This window comes from Dipteris shenzhenensis, chromosome 10, assembly GCF_047967505.1.
Source record: "Dipteris shenzhenensis isolate YYH24624 ecotype China chromosome 10, Dip_SZ_1.0, whole genome shotgun sequence".
Classification (NCBI taxonomy): domain Eukaryota; kingdom Viridiplantae; phylum Streptophyta; class Polypodiopsida; order Gleicheniales; family Dipteridaceae; genus Dipteris; species Dipteris shenzhenensis.
The window spans coordinates 5415052-5438374 of record NC_141605.1 but is presented as its reverse complement, the minus strand read 5'-3'; the positions used below and the strand labels follow the sequence as shown (position 1 = coordinate 5438374).

The 23323-nt window shown below is 44.2% G+C and overlaps 1 protein-coding gene across 2 annotated transcripts in view; it reads right to left on the bottom strand.

Moving 5' to 3' along the window:
• Positions 1-3646: 3646 nt before the first annotated feature.
• The window catches only part of LOC147897308 (ubiquinol-cytochrome C reductase UQCRX/QCR9-like family protein), a 46172-nt gene continuing 26495 nt past the window's right edge, over positions 3647-23323 (bottom strand). Inside the window, exons 2-3 of one of the 2 annotated variants that reach the window (XM_087380558.1) lie at positions 4141-4188; positions 3647-3963 (exon numbers count right to left, since the gene is read on the bottom strand). In XM_087380558.1, the coding sequence (XP_087236684.1) occupies positions 3943-3963; positions 4141-4188 (69 nt within the window). In that variant the 3' untranslated portion in view covers positions 3647-3942. Of the gene's footprint in view, positions 4060-4140; positions 4189-23323 lie in introns of both variants that reach the window. The other variant, XM_087380556.1, reaches the window with a different exon arrangement.

Below are 23323 nucleotides of genomic sequence, written 5' to 3'. Positions count from 1 at the left end.
GCCCTTTGCTTAAGATCCTTCCTTTTTCAGTATTTGACAAGGACTTGATATAAGATCTAGCACACAGATATTCATAATAAACCCACAGCACGTAGTCATAGGGGATTACTACGTAGCTTTTTTGGGGATCAGTAAAGCTAAGAAAGTTTCATACCTTATCTAGCTTACAATTCATAGGGGCATCCCAATGGCTCATGGTTATAGCAAATGGGTAGACCTTCTCTTTGTATGAGATGTCAACATGCCAGAGGAATCTTGCAAGCATTGCTTATGGAACTGTCACATTGCTAGGGTGGTTTGAACTATGTTGTAAGATTGTTCTCTTATGTCAAATTTGAATCTTTTATTATGACATGGGGAGTAGCTATATGGCATAGAGGGTCTAGTGCGTTTGCTTTATATGAGCCTCGGGCTGGTGACCATGCATTCTTCATGCAACGTTGCCTGAGATGTGGTCCTATAGCATCATAGAAATGTAATATTTTTTTTTAATTCCTATTCCACCTCAAGATTCCTTCCCTTCTTCACAAGCTTGCTTGGCTTGGTGGGTGGTATCCAGCATTACATTGTGGTGGATTTGGTGTTCAAGATGTGCACATGTTTTAGGCAGCCAATCATCTACTTCGGCTCATATATTGGCCTCTATTTGGGCAGACCTTATTTTAACCATCATGAATCAGTGGGAGAGACGTATTGGATCTTCTGTAGTAGCACAAGAGATATTGATCTCATTCATGAGGACTTGGGATTGTTCCCTTTTTCTTTCATTTGACACCACTTGGGATGTTGTGCCACTATAGACCACCCCCTTAGCTTTCTAGTCCAATTGTAGAGGTCAAAGGTAGAGTTCTTACTCTCCTAACTCTTGTATAGATTCTTTTCTCTTGCCATGCTGCTTCCATCATCTATCCCCTTGCCTTGAAGTGTGGGAAGCATTGAGATCACGCTCAACGCCACCCCTTTGCCTCCTTGCTCCCTACCTAGTCCTCTTAGCATTGGACTCTCTTGTTGCCATTCATTGTGGTGGTTGGTCGACCCTTTCCTCTTTCCCATTTAGATGAGCCCTTGGTCCTCTTGGTTGCCGCCCTTACACACTATTTGACATAATTCATCTTCATACTTGGGCATTGCTCTTGCTCCTCTTGGTCATCAGCACTCTTTGACCACGCCGATTTGCTTTCTCTCCAGACCTGGACTTGGCTTAGATGGTCTGTAACTATTTTGTTTTGGGTTCAAGGGCAACAAATCCCTCTACCTTGCACTGTTATTTATCTCCTCCCTTGTTTCCTTTGGTAAGGGCATGAAGCATCTTCTTCCCCCCTTTTTCAATCAACCCCGGTTGCAACATTGGAGGGATTTTGATACTCCCGTCAATGCACCGAGAAAGGGATAGGTAGATTCTTTATTTGCAAGTGTTCAGCCATGCTCCAACTTCTTCTGCAATAGTTGGTAGGGGATTTTTATTGTTCTTGACAGGCTGGGGATTGATTGTTTCTCCCTGCGTATGCCATTTCCTAGTTTTTTTGTGGAGTAGGTGGGATGGAGATTCCCACCCCTACTATAATTGCGTCTTGGCTGTTTTGAATGGAATATATTATTGTTGTATAATCAAGTCTCCAACACAGACATGATGCTAACACCTGATCCTCCATCAAGCAGCATGTTGGAACTTGCTTAGCCCCTTAGCATTGATGTGATCATTGCAATGTTCTCATCATACACTGGTCCTTCCAAGACATCTGGCTACAGGTTGGGTTGGGCGGCACAAATTGGCATACTGGCAATAGTCGGATCACAAAACATCGATGTTGCTTTTGATGGAGAGACCTCCATTGGGATTGGTCTAGCCCACTCATTGGATCCAAAAAGTTGTTGGTGGAAGATTGGAACAAGGTCCAACAGTTGCTAAACTGACATCATATTAACCTTTGAATCCTTCAAAATTCCTCCCACATTTTGAAGCTGGCAACAAAAGCCGAGTCACCACTCATATCAAGCTTCATTGTCACATTCTTGGCCACAATCAATCCATGCTGGGTTAGTACCTTTGTATCGCTGAGTAGGGACCTTTTTGTATCTTACGTATGTTTGAATTACGGAAGTACTCCAACTAGAGGTTGCATTTCTTTGACCCACTCTGTCACTGTGGCACAAACCTCTTCTTACTCATTCCTTCCAATCGATTGGCTCTTTATCTTTCTTGATATAACACCCATTTAGCAATGCAAGACTCAAAGGAATCCTCATTGCCCTTGTCATGGCATTATTCGTGGCAACATCATTAGTGGACCTTTCATCCAACTCATCCCAAGTGATCATATGCATTGCATTTAGATGAGGAGCAAGAACCAAGTTTATTTGGGCACAAAGATGCTCCTTGTCTTCCTGATGTCATTCGTACAACTCACTTGAACTTACCATGACCAACAATGCAACAATAATATAACAAATAATCTACCCAAGGGAGCTACTATTAGAGGTCTATTGCCAAGGGGAGTAGGGAGGGTTGTCAACTACCTATGGGTGCTGACAAGAGCCCCAACTAGAATTGAGACAATAGCAATGGTTAGAATGCATTGGTCACGTGCATTGCAATCTGACATATAGCACGCCATAGGTGGTTGAGCCCACATTCTTTAGGGCCATGCTCATTGTTGTGGAATTTGCTCCACCAAATGCCATGTTAAATGTGCAAAGTAGCCCTTGAGGAGACGACGAGCCTTGGCACCGACTCCTCTAGAGTCACCATGTCAACCTTTTTACTTGGACGTCTTGCAACTTCTTCCTAGGACCATCCCCTCTTTTTCTTCACTTGCAAAAACTTGTTTGAACCATGTGAAATTCAAGCTCTAAAGTGACCTAAGATACATAGTTTATAGACACAAATATGTTGATAGAAATTTGAGTTAACAAATTTGAGTTAACGGGAGAAATGTATATGCATGTTTTGTACCCAAGTACATTGTAGTGAGATGTGCCTCTCTTGCTTGGGCTTCTTGTTCAGAATGTTAAATGTATGGTTTTGATTTATTATGCCTAAAAATGATCATGTAGCCATTTGAAGAAGAATCATAGGACATATATATTATTTACTTAGTGGTATGGTCATGACCTAGATAAAAAAGATGGGGAAGGTGACATCAAGAAAGGGAAGATCAAATTTGGGAACATCTAGAGAGACCGTATAAGGGAGAGCGACATGCATTGAATTGACTAAGGAGACAATATTTTACATTGCTAAAAAGAATCTCATTCATAGGTTACCTTGTACCCCGAGCAAAAGGATAAAGATAATTGGGAAGATAACATCAATAAAGATTAAATTTAGGGAATTGCTAGACAAATCGTATAAGGGAGAGCCACATGCATTGAATTATTTAGGAGACAGTCTTTTACATTGCTAAAAAGAATCCCATGCATAGCTTACCAAACTCTCAACTAGAATCCTAATACTGAGCCAATTTATTATTACATCGCTTGAGACATTTCATCTTCATTGGTCTTCATTCTTTCCAAGATGATGAAAACTCTCATCATTTAGCATAATTGGGAACTTCGATCCTAATCAAAGGTCTAGCACAATTTATCAAGACATTGGCAGTCGACTTTCATGCAAGTTGGGATCGTTGTCACATTACACACAACATGTAAAGTTTGCCACCTTGAAATTACTTTTGTCTCAAAAAATAAAAGTAGACTAATTCCACTTCATGCTGCCTGAACTTCTTTCAAACCTAGGCATAGTAGGGGAACTTGAGGTTCATAAAATCTGTGAGAAGCTTGATGGCCAAGGTGATGAAAAAGGCATCTACAAGGCTCCCGGGACATGGTGAGATCCCTGAAGACCTTTCATTATGGAAGTCATACATCAGGGGTAGTTATTTCTTCCAGAAGTCAAATACAAATTCAACCTCAATAACTGCCTCAAGATGTGCTAAATGGCTACCAACAGATTCTTGTCCCCTGTGCATGCATGTAACAGGGCAGCTATGAACCAAAAATGAGCTATTCTTCAGCTACTGCTTTCTGACCCAAGACAGGGATGTCTTCATAGAATTTCTGAAACAAAATGCAATGTAACATTACAGCACTGATCTTCAATACTTAAAACATTGACAGATCAAAATTTTGACAACATACCCCTTTATTACTGTAATACCACAATTTATTGATACCAGTATCAACCACCTGCAATAAGCGAGAACCATATCATCAGTTTGACAGGAAGTAGTGCAGTCTTCTTTGAGATTGCCCTTTTCTTACAACAGAAACTTGGAAGATGTGAATAAAGATATACAAAAGAAAGAGACATATTCTCACGCACAAGGAAAATATCTGTTGGATGATGTATAACAGTACAATTTATAAAAAATGGCCTTTACTCTTGCATTTCAATTACAAGCTCACACCATTTTGATGACAACCTCATACGGATTATACTAGGCATGCAAAGCAGCAGTAGGACAAAGCGCATTTGTACCAAATCTCTGGACTCTTAATGCAAGAACTCACTTGTATAGTCTAGAGGAACTTCTATCTTCAGTCGCGTTCTCAACATGCTCCTGAGAGCTTTTACTAAGGAGCTGATGGAGCAGTTCTTTGACAAAGTTGGTGGGCCACAGCGTGTCATTGAAAGGGGGTGTTGGAGAAATAGGGTCAATGCCCCACCTGTAAGCCCCCAAATGAGGAGACCTCAGGGGTTTGACACCTCATCATGCATATGGGCTGTAGGGAGTGGGGGTGAGGCTGCCATATGGACAGCAGCATAGCTGCCACATGGCTGTACCTAGGACAGGAGTCTGAAGATACCTGGGCTAGTACAGCAGCAGGTACAAAAGGAACTACAGCAGGTACACATGAGTTGGAGCAGTGCACAGCATCCCAAGAGAAGAAGGGCTGCAACTGTACACCAGATCTGGAGCAGCAAAAGTAGATGCAGTCGGGAAGGTCCGGCCCTTAGGAGCAGACCAAGTCTGCAGCAGAAAAGCTGCTAGGTCAGCAGGTGGGACAGCATTGGTTGGCTGAAAGACTGGTTGGATACTCTGTCAGATCTGGGTCAAGCGGGTCTGTCTAGTCCAGGTTGGCCAGATCCATTTCAGGTATTCACAGGTGCAAGTTCTGAACATCCCCTGCACACTGCAGCCTGCAGACTAGCACCCTGCAAGAGAGCAGGGTGTGTGAGAAGGAGAGAGTGAGAGAGCAAGAGAGCTGAACGTCAGATTGCAATAGATGAAGTGAAGTAGTACAACAAGAGGGAAAGGTTTTGTCTAAGTGACAAAACCTTAACCTTCACTAACCGTAGTTAGTGAACTAACTGTGGTTAGGGGGAAAAACCTCAAATGCGAGAAAAGTGCCCCTAACCTACTTATTACATTACATTGGTCACTACTAGAATATAATAATAATTCTAACACCCCCCTGCAGTGCCAATGTCATGTACAAGGAAATGATCAATCACCAACAAGAGATAAGGCACTGCGAAATGCCTCAAACTTTTCACGTGGAAGTGCTTTGGTGAAGATGTCTGCAACATTGTCATGTGTTGACACATAGATCATACTGATCTCTCCTGCATGCAACTTCTCTCTGACATAGTGATAGTGAACCTCAATGTGCTTCATGCGAGCATGAAACACATGATTCTTTGCCACTCCTATAGCACTCTGACTATCAGTGAGAATCGGAGAAGGACCCTCCAATGAAAGATGAAGATCAACAAACAAACGATGCAGCGAAACACATTCAACTGTCGCTGTGAAAGCTGCCCTGTACTCAGCTTCACATGAGGAGGTAGCCACTGTAGATTGTTTCTTGCTCAACCAAGAAATGCAAGCATGTCCTAGAAAGAAACAATTCCCACTGGTGGACTGCCTAGTATCATAGTCTCCAACCCAATCTGAGTCACTGTAAGCATGCATCTGCAAGTCACCCCCCCGGAAAACATCAAGCCAAAAGACTTTGTACCTTGCAAGTAACGGAAGATGCATTTTACAGACTGCCAATGCATAATCTTTGGGCTGTGTATATACCTGCTCACCTGAGAAACTGAGAACTGAATATCAGGTCGTGTATTGCAGAGATAAATGAGGCATCCAACAGCCTGGCTATAGAGTGTGACATCAATTGATTCACCCGCATCATGCATTGTAAGCTTCAGCCCCGGCTCCATGGGAGTGGACATAGGCTTGCAATCATGCATGTTGAATCTGTCCAAGAGCTTTTGAACATACTTGGACTGAGACATAACAATGCCACGTTTCTCTTGAATAAACTGGATCCCCAAAAAGAAATGTAACAAGCCCAAGTCTGACATATCAAATGTAGCTTTCAATTGGACTTTGAAATCTGCAATTACTTCCTCATTTGATCCGGTGAGCAGCATGTCATCTACATAAAGAATGATGACCAAAATATCCCCCCCATCCTTCTTGATGTAGAGGGTGCTCTCAGATGGACTATTGTGCAGCCCCTTGCTGGTTAGAAAGGCATCAATTTTTGCATACCATGCACGTGGGGCTTGTTTCAGCCCATACAAAGCTTTATTCAGCTTGCATACCTAGTGATCATTTCCTGAAATTTCAAAGCCCGGAGGTTGTTTGACATAAACCTCTTCCAACAAGTCTCCATTAAGGAAAGCTGTTTTAATGTCCAATTGATGAACATTCCATTCAAAATTTGCAACCATTGCTAAAACTGACCTGATGGTGGTCATTCTGGATGTAGGAGCATAAGTCTCCTCATAATCTATGCCCTTTTTCTGAGCATATCCTTTTGCAACTAGTCTTGCCTTGTACCAATTAATGGACCCGTCTGACTTTCTTTCGACTTTGAAAACCCAACGTGTACCTATGGCATTCTTACCTGGTGGCAAATCCACGACATCCCAAGTCTGATTTTTATGAATGGACTGCAATTCATTGTGCATGGCATTCATTCAATGCACATCATCCTTTGCTTCTTCAAATGTCTCAAGCTCCTCCTCATCAAGAAGAGTACCTGCATAAGCTGATTCAACTGTGAAAGAGCCCCCCCCATGTGCCTTACTGCACTACGAGTTCTGCCAGGCAATGGAGCCTCAAGCTTACTCTCCCTGAGAGTCTAAAGCAACCAATGCAGGACTGTTTTGGCTGCGTGTATCTCTTGAATTTCTTGCCAGACAACTTCATCCACACCCTAAGGTTGTACTAATTCAGCTGGGGGCTGAATCTGTACTTGTGGATTTGGCCGAGGTTGCTGTAAATTCTGAGTTTCAGCAGGGGAATCTGGTGGAGGTTGCTGTAAATTCTGAGTTTCCCCTCAAACACATCATCTGAAGAGGCTGGAATCTGAAAATCAGCATGTGTATATGAAGAATTTTCAGAGAATATAACATCTCTACTAACAAAAATCTTGCGTGTAGCAGGATTGTAGAGACGATAGCCTTTGCTTTGTGAACTATATCTCACAAAAATGCATTTGAGTGCCTTATCTGACAACTTGTGTCTGAACTCCACAGGCACGTGGGCATATGCAACACAACCAAAGACTCTGAAATGGTCCACTGAAGGCTTTCTCCCATGCCATGCCTCATAGGGAGTGATTGTCTTCAAAGCCTTTATAGGAGCCCGATATAGTAGACACACATGAGGCCTTCCAACCAAAACCTGTGAGGCAACTTCTTACTTGTGAGCATGCATCTGTCCATTTCCATGGCAGTGCGATTCTTCCGCTCAGCTTTGCCATTCTGTTGAGGTGTAAACCTCACTGTAAGCTGATGCATGATGCCTTTTTCTTTCAAAAATGTCTCAAATTCATGAGACATATACTCCCCCCCTCGATCTGTTCGAAGTGTCTGTACTTTGAGTCCTGTCTCATTCTCAACCATAGCCACAAAGTGTTTGAAATGCATGAACACTTGCCTTGAGACCATAGACAAGTGTAGTTGGTAAAGTCATCTATGAATGTAACGAAATAGAGATAACCCCCAAAAGCAGGTGTCCTCATGGAACCGCAAACGTCACTGTGAATAAGCTGTAGTTTCCATGTAGCTTTCACTGCACCATCCTTTTTGAAGGGAAGTCTTTGCATTTTGCCAACAATGCAGCCTTCACATGCATGAGGAGGAGGCGACTCCAAGGGAGGCAATGCATCAACCATATCATGCCTCTGAAGTGTCATTAAGCTGCCATAGTTCATGTGCCCATACCTGGCATGCCATAACTCCGCATTTTGCATCGCAGCAGTGGGAGTGCTAACTGATAATGCAAGATGGGATCTTTTTTCATATAGGTCAAGCTGAAAAAGACCCCGATACAAAGTGCCAGACAACATCAAAGCATAGTCATTTTCTTTGTCTCTGACTGCACACTTGTCATCATCAAAAACAACCTGAAATCCTCCTCTATTGAGTGAGGACACTGAAAGAAAATTCTTCTTTATCCCTGGCACATGAAGTACATCTAAAATTCTGAAATCTGTGCCATCAGTGGATGTGAGAATAATGTCTCCCACTCCACACACTGAATAAGAAGAATTATTCGCACAAGTTACCTTCTTCTTGGTGGGTGAAGAATGCAAAGTTACAAACAGACTCTTCTTGGAAGTGATATGCTTTGAAGCACCACTATCAAAATACCAAGTATGAAGTGTCTCATCAACACTAAAGGAGCATTCATCCTTTGAAGGATCGTAACTGCAAGTCAAGAAAGCATATGGGTCATCATCATTAGTGGCTGTAATATCAGAACTACCGGCTGAAAAATCTGAAGTGCAAGATAGAAAGGCATAGTGCTCTTCAACCAAATTGGCTGCAACATCTCCTCCATCATGAGAATGTGGAACTGATGCATCTGACACAGCCATACCGGAATCCCTTTTTTTCTCTTTGGCTATGCGCTTCTTGCACTCTCCAATATAATGACCTGGCTTCTTGCAATAATGACAGATGCTCTTCTTTTTCTGCTTATTTATATCACCCTTTGCCTTATAAGAAGGCTGCCCAGAATCAGCTTTATGCTGATGTGTGGGCTGATTGGCATGTGGCTTTTGCTGCCCTTTACCCTTGGGCTTGAATTTGGAGAGCATAGCATGCTCGCCAGCCTGGGTTGCCATATTTCTGTGAGTTTGTTCCTCCTGCAACAGAAGTCCTACCAACTCATGAAAGGAGAGAGGATTGCTGCCCCCCCTCAATGACAAATTCAACAAGGTGTGGAAACCGAGATAGGACTCAAGAAGAGAGTTCAGAGTAGTGGTGATCATCTCTGAATCCGGAATGACTTCATCAATATTCAACAATTGTTCCTCGAGGTCCTGAAGCTTTGTGAGGTGAGAATTCATGGAATCTCCCTCCTCCATATGTGTATGGGAAACTTCTCGCTTCAGAAAGGAAACCCTGGCATCATTTCTTGCTACAAACATACTCTCTAGTATTTCCCAAGCTGCCATAGATGTCTTGCATGACCGAATATGAGGTAGAATGAACCTCTTGACAGAAAGAGAAATTACTGAAAGAGCTTGTGCATCTCTAGAGTCCCATCTTTTATGTTCTGCTATGGGAGCTCCTGGAGCGACTAGCTGTATCTGGTCTTGCTTCATCCCCATTGACATTATCCCAAAGATGTCTGCCAACCAAGATATTGCGAACCATGAAACTCCACAAGAAGTAGTTGGTGCCATCCAACTTATCCTCCTGTGTGAGAACCCCGAACACCTCATTCTTGAGTTCAGAGTAGTGGTGATCATCTCTGAATCCGGAATGACTTCATCAATATTCAACAATTGTTCCCTGAGGTCCTGAAGCTTTGTGAGGTGAGAATTCATGGAATCTCCCTCCATATGTGTATGGGAAACTTCTCGCTTCAGAAAGGAAACCCTGGCATCATTTCTTGCTACAAACATACTCTCTAGTATTTCCCAAGCTGCCATAGATGTCTTGCATGACCGAATATGAGGTATAATGAACCTCTTGACAGAAAGAGAATTTACTAAAAGAGCTTGTGCATCTCTAGAGTCCCATCTTTTCTGTTCTGCTATGGGAGCTCCTGGAGCGGCTAGCTGTATCTGGTCTTGCTTCATCCCCATTGACATTATCCCAAAGATGTCTGCCAACCAAGATATTGCGAACCATGAAACTCCACAAGAAGTAGTTGGTGCCATCCAACTTATCCTCCTGTGTGAGAACCCCGAACACCTCATTGGAGTTGTTCTGAGCCATTTATACCAGAAAATATCAAAAAATACAGCAGACTGACCAAGTGAAATCCCTTCCTGGGATATAAAATGAACCAGTAAAATCTGCAAATAAAAAAACTGCCCACAGTGACAAATACTGTCACAGCCTGTCAAAGGCTCAGAATGCACTTCAATTATCCTGCAAATGCTCTCCAAAACTGCCCAAAAACACTGCAAAATTTGCCAATGTCTGCAATGTCACTCAAAATGAGTCCAAAATTGCCTGCAAACTCCCGAATTGCTTTTTCACTGCAAAATTGCAACCCACTTGCAAAAGCCCCAATTTCTTGAGGGAAATTGCATCCAAAAGAGGGCAAATTAACTGAAAGCCCCGATTATGCAAGAAATTGTAGTGCAAAACCAAAAGCCCCAAATTTTGGGGAGAAATTGAGCTGAAATTGGGGCATATTCACAAAAAAAGCCCCAAACTTTACCAAAAAGGCCCAAATTTCTCCAAATGTGGTCACAATTGCCCACAGAACTCCTTGAATACACAGCCAAACAATGGCTCAATGCAAAAAACCGTCTGCCAAGCAACCAACTGCAAATGTCTGCCCACGAATACAAAGTGCCCCAAATTTTACAGCCAAACAATGGCTCTGGGCACTAATTCCTGGCAAAGACCACCTGCTCTGAAAATCTACAAATGTACCTGCAACTTTACGAAAACCTGCAACTGTACGGAATGCAGGACTGTGTACGAAATCCGTACAGTGTATGAATACCTGTACGGTGGCTGGACAGCACAGTACAGCCACACGTGCGGCGCAGCTGTATGGTCGAATCTGCAAGTACGGAATGCGAGTAGGAACTTAAGGTTGTACAAAGCTAACAAAGCGTACGGATGTACGGACTGCGCTATACGGAAGCTGCTGCAACGTTGTACGGAAAAACTGTCGATCCGTACATTGTACGGACTTCAAAGTGTACGGACGAATGTTGCGCCGGATACTTGTACGGAATGGCAATGCATGCTGGTACGGGGCAATACGGACGAAGTGACACCTGCAGTACGAAAGTCCGTACGTTGTACGGATGGAGAACTGTACGACGCACGTACAATTGGTTGTACGGACGACGAGCTGCTGGACAACAAGCAGGAAGAGCTTGCGAGCAAGGAGCAGGGAGCTGGGCAGGAAGCTAGGAGCAGGGCTGAAAGAAGTTCCAAGTATTTGGGTGGAACCCTTGTGCACCACATTGCCTCGACTTATTGATCGAGAACATAGGTGAAATACAATGGGTTGATTCCATCTTTTGCATCGCACGAAGCATGGTAAAATTTGTGAAGAAGAGGCCAAAAGTTTTGAGCATGTTTCAGGCCAATAGCAATCTTGAGCTACTGCAGCTTGCAACCACTAGATTTGCATATATGTATATTCTGCTTGAGAGACTCCTGTGAGTTCACGGGGAGTTGGTACACACTGTGTACTCAAATGAGTGGCTGCAGTGGGATGTGAGAGAGAGCCGTAAGGCAAGAGCTTTTATTCATGCTGTCATGAGAGAGGAGTGGTGGGTAGAGGTTGAGGGTTTGATCAAAACTCTGTCTGATCTACACAGTGCCACATGGGTAGCACACAAAAAGGGCAGAGGCTGCCACATGGGCAGCACACAGTCTGCCATGTGGGCAGCTGTCAAAACAGGAATCCATGGGCCTGCAAAAGAGGTGCACAGGTGGCGGCATAGGCAGGCTGAAGGCACACAGGTGGCAGGCTGTCTGGCAGAGGAGATGGCGCAGGAGCGCGGGGCAGACCAGCAGATTGGGTCGGCCACATGGAGGCCAGGTGGAGCAGCAAATGGGGCTGCTAGTGGGCAGTGGCATGCCTTATATAGGGCTGGGCCCTTGCCTAGATTGGAGGGCCAAAGGCCCTAGAAGTGTGGGCCAAAGGGCCCCGGTTTTAGAGCCCTCAAAGGGCTGGACCAGCAGCAGACTGGTCGGCCAGTATGAAGCAGACTGGTCGGTTTTTATGACAGGCCCCTAGCCCTATAAAAGGAGGGCCTCCAGCCCTCATAAATTATCATCTGGAGCAGCAGAGCCTCAGCAGTCTGGAGCAGCAGATCAGCACTTATAGGGCCTACATCCAGGAGGTGTATACGAGGCTGAAGAGCTGCAGACAAGCTGAGTTAGGGCTGCACACCTTGGCTGACATCCAGGGCAGCAAGGTGTAGAGTCAAGTCACGATGACCAAGTCTACAGCACACAGGCTCGAATCTAGAGATAGCCAGCAGATAGGAGAAGGACCTTGTGGTAAGATCAGAGGACCACACCATTGGTGGGACTCTGGATATATCTCTTTTGTATTGTGTCCATAGCTTTGGACGGAAATATATTAGTTTTGGTGTCTTCTATATCTGGCCAGTTCATTGTCTATTGATGAGTCTGCACATCTATGTGATGCACATTAAGTAAAGAAGTTTGTGATTCCACACCCACACGCACACTGTGTGAGCTCCTGGGCATTACTATCAGTCTTCCGCTGTGCGTACCCTCTATTGGGTCTTTTCTAACATGTTCGATATCAATGGCGAAGCAAAAGGTGAGAAACTAGGCTGAATCTGCCCCAGCTTGAGGTATTCTTTCAGTGTCTTCACAACCTCCGCTTCTTCGGTAAAGCTTAATCTATAGGGAGGCCTATTTACATGCTCTACCTCTGGGATAAGTTCAATCCATGAGGCAAATCATCCTTAAAACAGTCAGAGAACTCTGCTATCTGATCAGTCAACTTGGTCATCTCCCCATCTTGGATAACATCAGTGCTAGCCAATGGACCATTAAACAGCTCTACCGATGCTGTACAAAGAAACACAAACTCTTCTTGAGTTTTCCGAACTTCCATAACCGAAACTGACGGTCCCTGGGGTAAATCCTTTCACCTCGTAAGACATACAGCGCATCATTCAACTTGAACTGATAAATATGCTTTTTCCTATCTATGGCTGGATTCTTCTTAGAATGCCAAGCCTTGGCCCTTACCCAGGGCTATATCTACGTGAGGCAGTTGGGTCATTTCAAAGTCCAGCTTCTCCGCATAGTCCTGTATTCGAAGTTCCAACTGGGTAACCCTTTGGTCCCATACTTCAGTTGAACTTTTGGCTCCCATCTTGACTGTATATGCATAGTAAGATGGGCTAGTCTTTAATTTCAGCCTCTTTACAAGCTTGGAGTTAATTACATTGTGTGTTGACGCCCAGTCAAACAACACAATGACATCATGATTGGCTACCTGCCCCTTCATCTTAATTAACTCCGTATCGCTAAAGGTTGTATACCCCGTTGCTGTAGGCCATCCTCTGGTGGTTCTAGTGATGCCCTATAGGCCATGGTATGTGCCTTGTAGGCATAAATAAAGACACTTATAGTGTTAGTGTCTTTTAGGCCACATAGGACACTTAGTCCTATGTGACACCTAGGACACTTAGTCCTAGGTGTAGGTTCTTGTACCTTGTACTCTTTAGTTTTAGATAATTCAAGTGTGACGTGATGAGACTTCTGCGACCCTTTCATACCTGCACTCTCCCTCTTTCGTACGATCCATCAGTGGTATCAGAGCCACGTTCGACTCGTGCTCCTGCCCCCGGATTTGTGTCGCTCACAGCTTTCAACAGCCTCAGTTGCGCTCCATCCATACAGCCCGTACGACTGTACAGACTTCCACACGGATCACCGTACGTTTCCTCTGTTTGCTGTCCAAGGCTTCCTGAGCTCTTTCGTCGCCACCAAGCGTCTCTTTGCTGTTCCCAGACTGAGGCGACTCCTCGTAGGCTTCAACTGCAGCAGTTTCGAGGTTCTACACAATACCATGGCCATCAGTCGTCACTTTTGTACTTCCCTTCAGTAGACGCCTAGTTCAAGCGACGCTTCAGTGGATCCAGGCACCCAGCTTCCATGAACCTTCAGTGACCTCTTCACAATCGTCTGCAGAGTCGTTCTGCTATCGCGACCTGTTCAAATCCCCACACAAGACACCTGCAGTTACGCACTTATTTCGAGGTGCCTAAGGGTAGTTCCAGTTACGCTCCAGTCGTTTTTGCACTTCAATCTGCTGCATCAGCTTCATGGCCCGTTATACTCCATCTACTGAGGTCTTTTTAGTCTCAGCTTTATGCTCAAGGGACCAGAAGATAATACACAATCAATATTTGCAGTCTTTTACGGCTTTTGGACAGTATTTGACTATCATGTTGGGGTAAAGGCACATTGCCACCCCTTTATTAAAGATATGACACCTATGACTGTCTTAAGACAGTCATAGGGTGAAAAACCTAATCCTAATAAAACCTATGAGTTTGTGGTGTGGCTCATCACTTCACACCCGCATCTTTTGTGTCACCATTCTCTCACTCTCTCCCCCTTGTACTTCTCCCTCTTACCTTCCCTCTCAACTCTGGTATCAGAGCCTACCCCTCCCTCTCCACTCCGTCTACCCACTCCCCCTACCTCTTTGCCCTAGTGGCCAGCAAGGCAGCAGCGCAGGGCAGCGTGGGCTGCAGCGGGGTAGTGCGGGCAATAGCAAGGGCAGCAGCGCGGGCTGCAACGGGCAGCGCAGTTAAGCAGCGCGGGGCAGCGCATCGCGCAGGCGCACGCGTGGGCGCAGGCATCGCGCCATTTCGCGCGCCATACAGTACAGTACGGACGTACGGCCGTCCGTACAGCCGTACGAACACCGTACAGGCGACCGTACCGTACGGACGCCGCCGTACGGACTGTGACAGGGAGCTGCGTCAAGGATTTTCGACAAGGAGGTGCATTTTTTGTTTTGGATCTGCGTCAAAGGAGTGCATTTCGAAATTTCTCCTTGAATCCGTACCCTGCACAGGTACAGCAAGTACATTTGTACCCTACACAGGTACAAAGGTACAAAAGTACAGCAGGTACATCAGTTTTTCTTTGGGGGAGAAAGAAAAGGAGAGAGAGCACTCTGCTCTTCATTCAGGATCATTTTCAGTTCTCCAAACTGTGTTTAGAAAGTACAGCAAGTACCTTCGTGTCCCTAGTGCTTGAGGTGACTAGTACCACAGTGTGTGGTTGATTGCACAGTTATCTTGTTTCGGGAAGGTAATGCCTTGATTTTGCAGAGGACTTTTATGCTTTTGCTGAGTGCAAATCTCAGCTTTTGGGTGACATTTTCAAAGGGCTTTTGCCTGGAAGTCTATGCAGTGTATGCCTTGAGGCAGTGTGGAGCCAGGGAGCCCACATTGGTCTTCTTTCCGCAGTGTATTCAATGACATTTCTTGCAGGTCACATTTTGTGTACGACACCTTGGAAAATCTCAGTTGAGCCACGCTTGGCCAGGGCGCATCGAGTTTACTCGGTCCCTAACTGTCCATCGTTGACAGTGCTCAAAAGATTTTCTCTTCAGTGTCTGTACGTTGGGATCTGTGTTGTTATTGTGTACACAGGGCTGTTTATGCATTGCATTGTCAGGTGAAAGTGCCAGGAGAGCACTACTTTTTTGTATGCTACCTCAGTTTTGAGGTGTTTTTCACTTGGTACCGGTGTCAAATCAAGAGGCTTTTGCCCAGATTTTGCTTGAGAGCACTTGGGTTACTGTTTGAGACCTTCAGATGCCTTTTATCCCTTTGGCAGAAGGGTGATTGCTTGGGATTTGTCCCATTTTCTGTTGCAGGTTTGTGACAGGCTGAAGTGTCTAGAGCCTCTTTTACAGTGAACAAAACAGTGTATGACAAGTGGTTTATGCATATAAAATCAATGCAATACCTCATCTGAGGTGGGAGAAGTGATCAGGACAGCAGTGTTTTATGCTTCATCAGATGATGATGCACTGTTAAAGCACCTGTGGAACAGCTGCAGCATTCTGAAATTACTGTTTTATGCCTATTTGAGCACGGTACAGTGTGTCAGAAGGTACAGTAACTGGAGGGAAATTTACTGTTTTGCTGCAGATTCTTTTGACAGTAAAAAACAGCACTATTGTGAGTGCTTCTGGCTCTTGATAGAGCAGGTTTTTTCTGAGAAATCAGAACTTTATTCAGTCATTTTTTGACTTACAGGGAGTCAGGAACTTTCCTTATCTGATATGGCATCAGGGGGAAGTGAATCTTCAATTCTGAACATAAAGAAATTGGAAGGAGCACACAATTATGCATTATGGGCAGAACAGTGTTTGAATGTACTTCTGCTAAAGAAGATTTCTAAGCCCATAAGGGTGAAGGGTGTCAAGCCATCTGACATGGCAGATGATGAATGGGAAGAGCTTGATTTGTCCGCAAGGGCAGCTATCATGCTTACTATTTCTGATACTCTTGTGTTCAATGTTCAGGCTGAAAAGACCTCTTATGGCCTATGGCAGAGGCTAGCAGAGTTGTATGCCCAAAAGAGTTCAGCCAGTAAGGTTTATTGGTTGAGGTTGAAGAAGCTGGTTGATCTTCGCATGAAGGAAGGTACAACTATGACCTCACACTTGAGTGAGTTCAATGCCATCTTTACACAGCTGATTGCACAGGGTTTGAATCTTGATGAGTTCAAGGCTACCTTCTTGTTGTGTACCCTCCCTGAGAGTTGGGACACTTTCAAGACCACCCTGTCAAATTCAAATGTCATTCTTATGTATGCTGATGTGGAGAGCTCTCTCCTTATGGAGGAGATGAGCAGGAAAAATAATATGGGCAGCAAGTCTTCAAATGCTTTGCAGGTACAGGATAGAGGCAGGACTCAGCAGAAGGGGAGATCTGCTAGTAAGTCCAAATCCCGCAGTCAGTCCCGTGGCAAAAAGGATATTGAATGCTTTTATTGTGGCAAGAAGGGACATGTGAAGTCTAAGTGCTTCAAGTTCATACGGGATCAGAAAGCCAAGAAGGCTGAAACAAAGGATGCAGGCAGTGGAAGCAAAGGCAAAGGCAAGGCCAAGGCAGATGACTTGGATGCAATGACTGTTGCAGCAGAGGATAGTGACAGTGACAGACATGATGTTTTATGCTCTTCTGCTGTAATTGCACATACTTTGGTTATTGATGGCCATGACATGCACACCTGGCTCTTGGATTCAGGTGCTTCTTTTCATGTTACTCCTCATAGGGAGTGGTTTACTTCCTACACAGGTACTCATGGAGTTGTTCATCTTGGGAACAACTATGCATGTCAGATTGCAGGGATTGGCAGTATACAGATAGTATTCCCTGATGGACGCATATTTATGCTTGATGGTGTCCGCCATGTGCCGCAAATCAAGAAAAATCTGATTAGCACTGGCTTGTTGGATGACAGTGGTTACCACACCACATTTGGGGATTCCAAATGGGTGATTACTGATGGCCAGGTTGTAGTGGCTGAGGGTTATAAGAGTGATACCTTGTACCCTCTTTATGTTTCCAGTGTGGGTAATCATGTTGTTGCCATAACCGAGCTGCCAAAGGTTTCATTGTGGCATAGCCGGTTGGGACACATGTCTGTTAAAGGAATGCAAGAACTGTCACGTTTGGGTTATCTGCCGTCTCTTTCTTTTTCAGATTTGCCTACTTGTGATCATTGCATATTTGGCAAGCATTCTGTGACTCCTCATAAGAGGAGAACTCCCCAGAATAGAGCACCGCTTGATCTAGTGCACACTGATTTGTGTGAGATGCCACAGTTATCACTAGGGGGTGCAAAGTATTTTATTACTTTTATTGATAATGCCACACGCAAAGTGTGGGTCAATTTCTTGAAGCATAAGAGCGATGCCTTAGATGCTTTCAAGAAGTTTGTCACTCAGGTTGAGAATCAGACAGGTCGTAGGCTGAAATGCCTCAGATCCGATAATGGGGGTGAGTATGTGTCACATGCTTTTGTATAGTTTTGTGAAGCTAAGGGCATTAAACAGGAACTCACACCCCTCATAATGCATCTCAAAATGGTGTAAGTGAGCGGATGAATCGAACTATTCAGGAGAAGGTTCGATGTATGTTGTCTTATGCTGCATTACCCCATGGCTTTTGGGCAGAAGCCATGGGAACAGCAGTTCACATTATTAACAGGTCGCCAAACAAGGCTTTGGAGTTGAAAGTGCCAGAGGAGGTGTGGTCTGGCAAGCCACCTTCATATAAGCACTTACGTGTGTTTGGCTGCGAGTGCTTTGCTTATATAAGCAAAGAACTGCGCACCAAACTGGAGCCAAAGTTTTTCAGATGCATCTTCATGGGTTATGGTGACGAAGGTGAAATGGGGTACAGGTTATGGGATCCCGTTAAACGGAAGATTATACGCAGCAATGATGTCATCTTTAAAGAGGATAGTGTACACAAGGAACCCGTGCAACCTGTGGAATACAGGAGGGTTATTTATGATGATGTTGGACAGCAAAGAATGCCCATTTATATGCAGCAGCAGGCTGCTGCAGATAACCCTGTTCAAGAGGGTATACAGGCTGAAAATCAGCCAGATAATTTTGCCAATGATGCACCACTGGATATGCCAGCAGATGGGGCTGTAGAACAGCCAGATATGGTGGTACAGCCACCCGTCATGCATGACGAACAGGCTGGACAGCAGCCTAATCCGGAACATTTTGTTAGGAGGAGCACCCGTGTACAACGGCCTCCTGCTAGGTTTGTTCCAGGAGCCAATAATGTGGCTGATTTTATCATGCTGACACATTGTGGTGAACCTTCCAGCTTCAAGGAAGCTATGGGAAGAACAGAGAAAAGGAAGTGGGAGAAAGCCATGCAGTCAGAAATGGACTCCCTACTTCAAAATGATACATGGGACTTGGTGCAGCTACCTGCAGGCAGAAAGGTTTTGCCATGCAAGTGGGTTTACAAAGTCAAAGTGGATTCAAATGCTTTACCGAGGTATAAGGCCAGATTGGTTGCCAAGGGATTTAAGCAAGAGAAGGGCATTGATTTTGATGAGATCTTTTCCCCTGTAGTCAAGATGACTACTTTGAGAGCAGTGTTAGCTCTTGTTGCTCATGAGGACATGGATTTATGTCAGATGGATGTGAAGACTGCTTTTCTTCACGGAGATCTCCATGATGAGATCTATATGAGTCAGCCAGAGGGATATGCTGTTAAAGGGAAAGAGCAGCTTGTGTGTAAGCTCAAGAGGAGCTTGTATGGACTCAAGCAGGCGCCAAGAGAATGGTTCAAGAAGTTTGATGCCTTCATGTAGTCCCAAGGGTATCATAGGTGTGAGACCGATCATTGCTTGTACACCAAACGGGCAAAGGATGGCAGTTTGATGCTACTCATTCTATATGTGGATGACATGCTGATTGCCAGCAAATCTCAGCAGGAGATTAGTGCTTTGAAGAAACAACTGCATAAGTCTTTTGATATGAAAGACTTGGGTGATGCAAACCATATTCTTGGTATGCGTATTATTTGTGACAGGTCCAAGGGACTTTTGTTTCTGTCACAGAAGGAGTACATTGGCAAGGTACTGCAGAGGTTTAAAATGGAGGGGGGGAAGTCTATTAGTACCCCGTTGCCTCCACATTTAAAACTCAGCAGTAAGGACAGCCCCAGATCAGATGATGATAAGGCTGAAATGGCCAAAGTTCCGTATGCATCTGCAGTTGGTTCTTTGATGTATGCCATGGTTGCCACTCGTCCGGATATTGCTTTTGCGGTGGGAGTCATCAGCAGGTATATGGCAAATCCACGCAAGCGGCACTGGGAAGCAGTGAAAGGTGTCTTGAGGTATCTCAAGGGTTACCAAAGACTTGTGCATATGCTATGGTAGGCAGGATGCATTGGTGCATGGTTTTACAGATTCAAACTATGCAGGGAATGCTAATAACCGGAAGTCTACTACCGGTTACATTTTCACATTTGCAGGAGGTGCTATATCATGGGTGTCTCGGTTACAGAAATGCGTTGCACTATCAACTACTGAAGCTGAATATGTTGCAGCCACTGAGGCTTGCAAGGAAGCAATATGGCTTACTCGGCTGGTGGGAGATTTGGGCATTACAGGAGATATGCCAGTTTTGCATTGTGATAGTCAGAGTGCTATCATGTTGGCAAAGAATCCGGTCTTTCATCAGAAGACCAAGCACATAGATGTGAAATATCATTTCATCAGGGAGGTACTGGAAGACAAGCGACTTGAGCTTGTGAAAGTGCATACTGATGATAATCCTGCAGATTTGCTCACTAAGAGCTTGCCTACAAAGCGGTTTGCACATTGCCGCCACATCATGGGATTAGGATGAGACCATTCTTATTTTATGGTCTTGTATACAGTAACTGTATATTGCTGTAATTTTTATTCTTTTCTCCCCTTAGGCACATTGGCCTTTAGGAGGGAGGTTGTTGGGGTAAAGGCACATTGCCACCCCTTTATTAAAGATATGACACCTACGACTGTCTTAAGACAGTCATAGGGTGAAAAACCTAATCCTAATAAAACCTATGAGTTTGTGGTGTGGCTCATCACTTCACACCCGCATCTTTTGTGTCACCACTCTCTCTCACTCTCTCCCCCTTGTACTTCTCCCTCTTACCTTCCCTCTCATGTCAAACCCTAATTACCAACAGAAAAATTGAGGGCTTTTGACATCTGGACCTTCAACCTGTCAATACAATATTTTGGACAAGGTTGACAACTGAAATCTTTCCAAAAATTGAAGTTTTCAGTTAACTTCAGGTTCAGGACTGTCACATTGTGCCACGTCATCACTCACGTCAACAAAATTTAGGGCTTTTGTGTTGGGAGCTAAATTTCAGCTGGTGTTTGGGACAGTAAATCATACTTTTTCAGTTTAAAGCCTTGAGGCTATACATTGGGTCACATTATCACACATTGAGTCACTTTTGCAGGACATTGAGTCAGATTATCCTTCATTGGGTCACATTTGCAAAAATTTCAGCAAAATTTGGGGCTTTTCTGCATTTGCTCTCTTTTTGGCCTATTTGCCCTCATTAAATTTGGGGCTTTTGCCAGATTTGCTGTTTTTGCAGTGAACATTGCCTGTCACAGTCACATTTGGGTCAGATCTGCATTTGCCCTTTGATTTGGGTCAGAAATTTGTAGATATTTGCTGTCTTTTTGGACAGTCACCTTTTTGCAGTGACAGCCTTGAGGCTTTTGGGTTTTCAGGTTTTTTTTCAGGGTATCACATTTGCTATGGCTGGGAACAATCAAGATTTATTTGGAGTTCTTCGTGAAGATGGTAAGTTGGATGGCACCAACTATCCGATGTGGTCTTATCTCATCAAACATATTCTTGTTGCAAAGCCTTTGTGGAATATTGTTTCTGGGGCTGATCTGAGGCCAGCCAATGCTACAGTGGTTGCCTCTACTGCTGGTCCTTCTGTAGGGGGTACTCCTCCTGATGCCTCTTCCTCTAGCACTCCTGCTGCTGCTCTTCCAACTCAAGAACAGTCAAGATGGGATGCAAGAGATGCAAATGCACATTCATGCATTGCTTTATCATGCAAGCGAATCATTATTCCACACATCCGGCCTTGCAGGACAGCTAAGGATGCTTGGGATAAATTGGCTTCTCTCTATCAGATTCGCAATGAAGCTCGTGTTGCATATTTGAGAAGGCAATTACAAGAAGTCAGTATGAATGAAGGTGAGTCTATGGATGCATACCTGACAAAGGTCAAGGACCTCATGGAACAGCTTGCCAACATTGATGAGGTGGTGCCAAATTCACAGCTTGTTAGTACCACATTGAATGGACTGCCAGATACATATCAAGGGTTTGCTACAACCCTTCGATTAGTGGCCATGGGTAATCTAGACCACTATTCTTTTCATCAGCTAGTTACTTTGCTTTTGCAGGAAGAGCAAAGTAGAGCTAATAGACAAGCCATTATTCCTAATCATGCATTTGCTTCACAGCAGACAAGAAGAGGCAAGGCTTCCAAGCCTATGGGCAAGCCAAAATCTGCGCATAGCAGCTGCAATTCCTCCCATGCATCTAAAAATACAGCAAATAAGTCAAAGAAGAAAAGATGCAACTATTGTCGCAAGCCTCGACATGACATTTCAGAATGCAGGAAGCGCATTGCTTCCGAGAAAAAGAAAGCAAGATTGACAATTAATGCCTCACATGCTATTGAATCCCATGAGCCAGAAGATGCTTCACATGCACATGCTCTTCAGGATGATTGGGCATGGGCTGTCCATTGCTCATTTGATCCCTCCAAAGCTGATGCATTCTTTACTGCTAATGGTAATTTGATAGTGGTGCTTCCAAGCATGTCACATCTTGCAGACAATTGTTTCATTCTTTAGCTGATGCACCTCGAGGGGGGACTATTACATGTGCTAATAATGCTTCATATGCTATAAAAGGAGTTGGAGATGTGCAGCTCACATCCATTTCAAGCCATCCTGTCACTCTGACAAATGTTCTTTTTGTGCCTGGCATTGAAGTCAACTTGATTTCAATTTCAGCAATTGCTACTTCAGGTTTCAAAGTGATTTTTGATGGCTACAGATGTCTAGTTTATGATCTTCGTGATGACAATGCCATAGTTCTCACTAGCACTTTGCAAAAAGGGCTTTATCACCTTGATCATCATTCAGCTGCACTTTCTATTGAAGCATTGGCTATTTCAAATTCACAGCTTGCTGAAACTCATCTTTGGCATGAGAGAATGAGCCATCTCAATTATAGAGCTCTTGCAAAGCTACATTCACAGTAGATGGCAAATGATGTACCTCAGACTCACACATTTTCCAAACATGTGTGTGAGGGTTGTCTTTTGGGTAAGATGCATCGATTTCCTTTTCAAAAGAATTGTCCAAAACTCTCACAAAGGAAATTGCAGCTAGTACACAGTGATGTCTGTGGCCCAATGAGGACAAATGCCATTGGGGGGTATAAGTATTTCATGACTCTCATTGATGATTTCACAAGATATTGCTGGGTATATCCTTTAAAGGCCAAATCTGAAGTTTTCTTATGCTTTCAGAGATGGCTGAATATGGTTGAGAATGAATCAGGATGCAAGCTTGTCACCCTCAACACAGATAGGGGGGGAGAGTATATGTCAAAGGAGTTTGATGCATTTCTGTCTTCACGGGGCATTATTCACTCATGCACTACTCCTTACACTCCTCAGCAAATCCTGTTTCTGAAAGGAAAAACAGGTCCACAATGGAGATGGCCAGATGCATGCTTAAGGCCAAGTCTTTGCCCAATAAATTTTGGCTTGATGC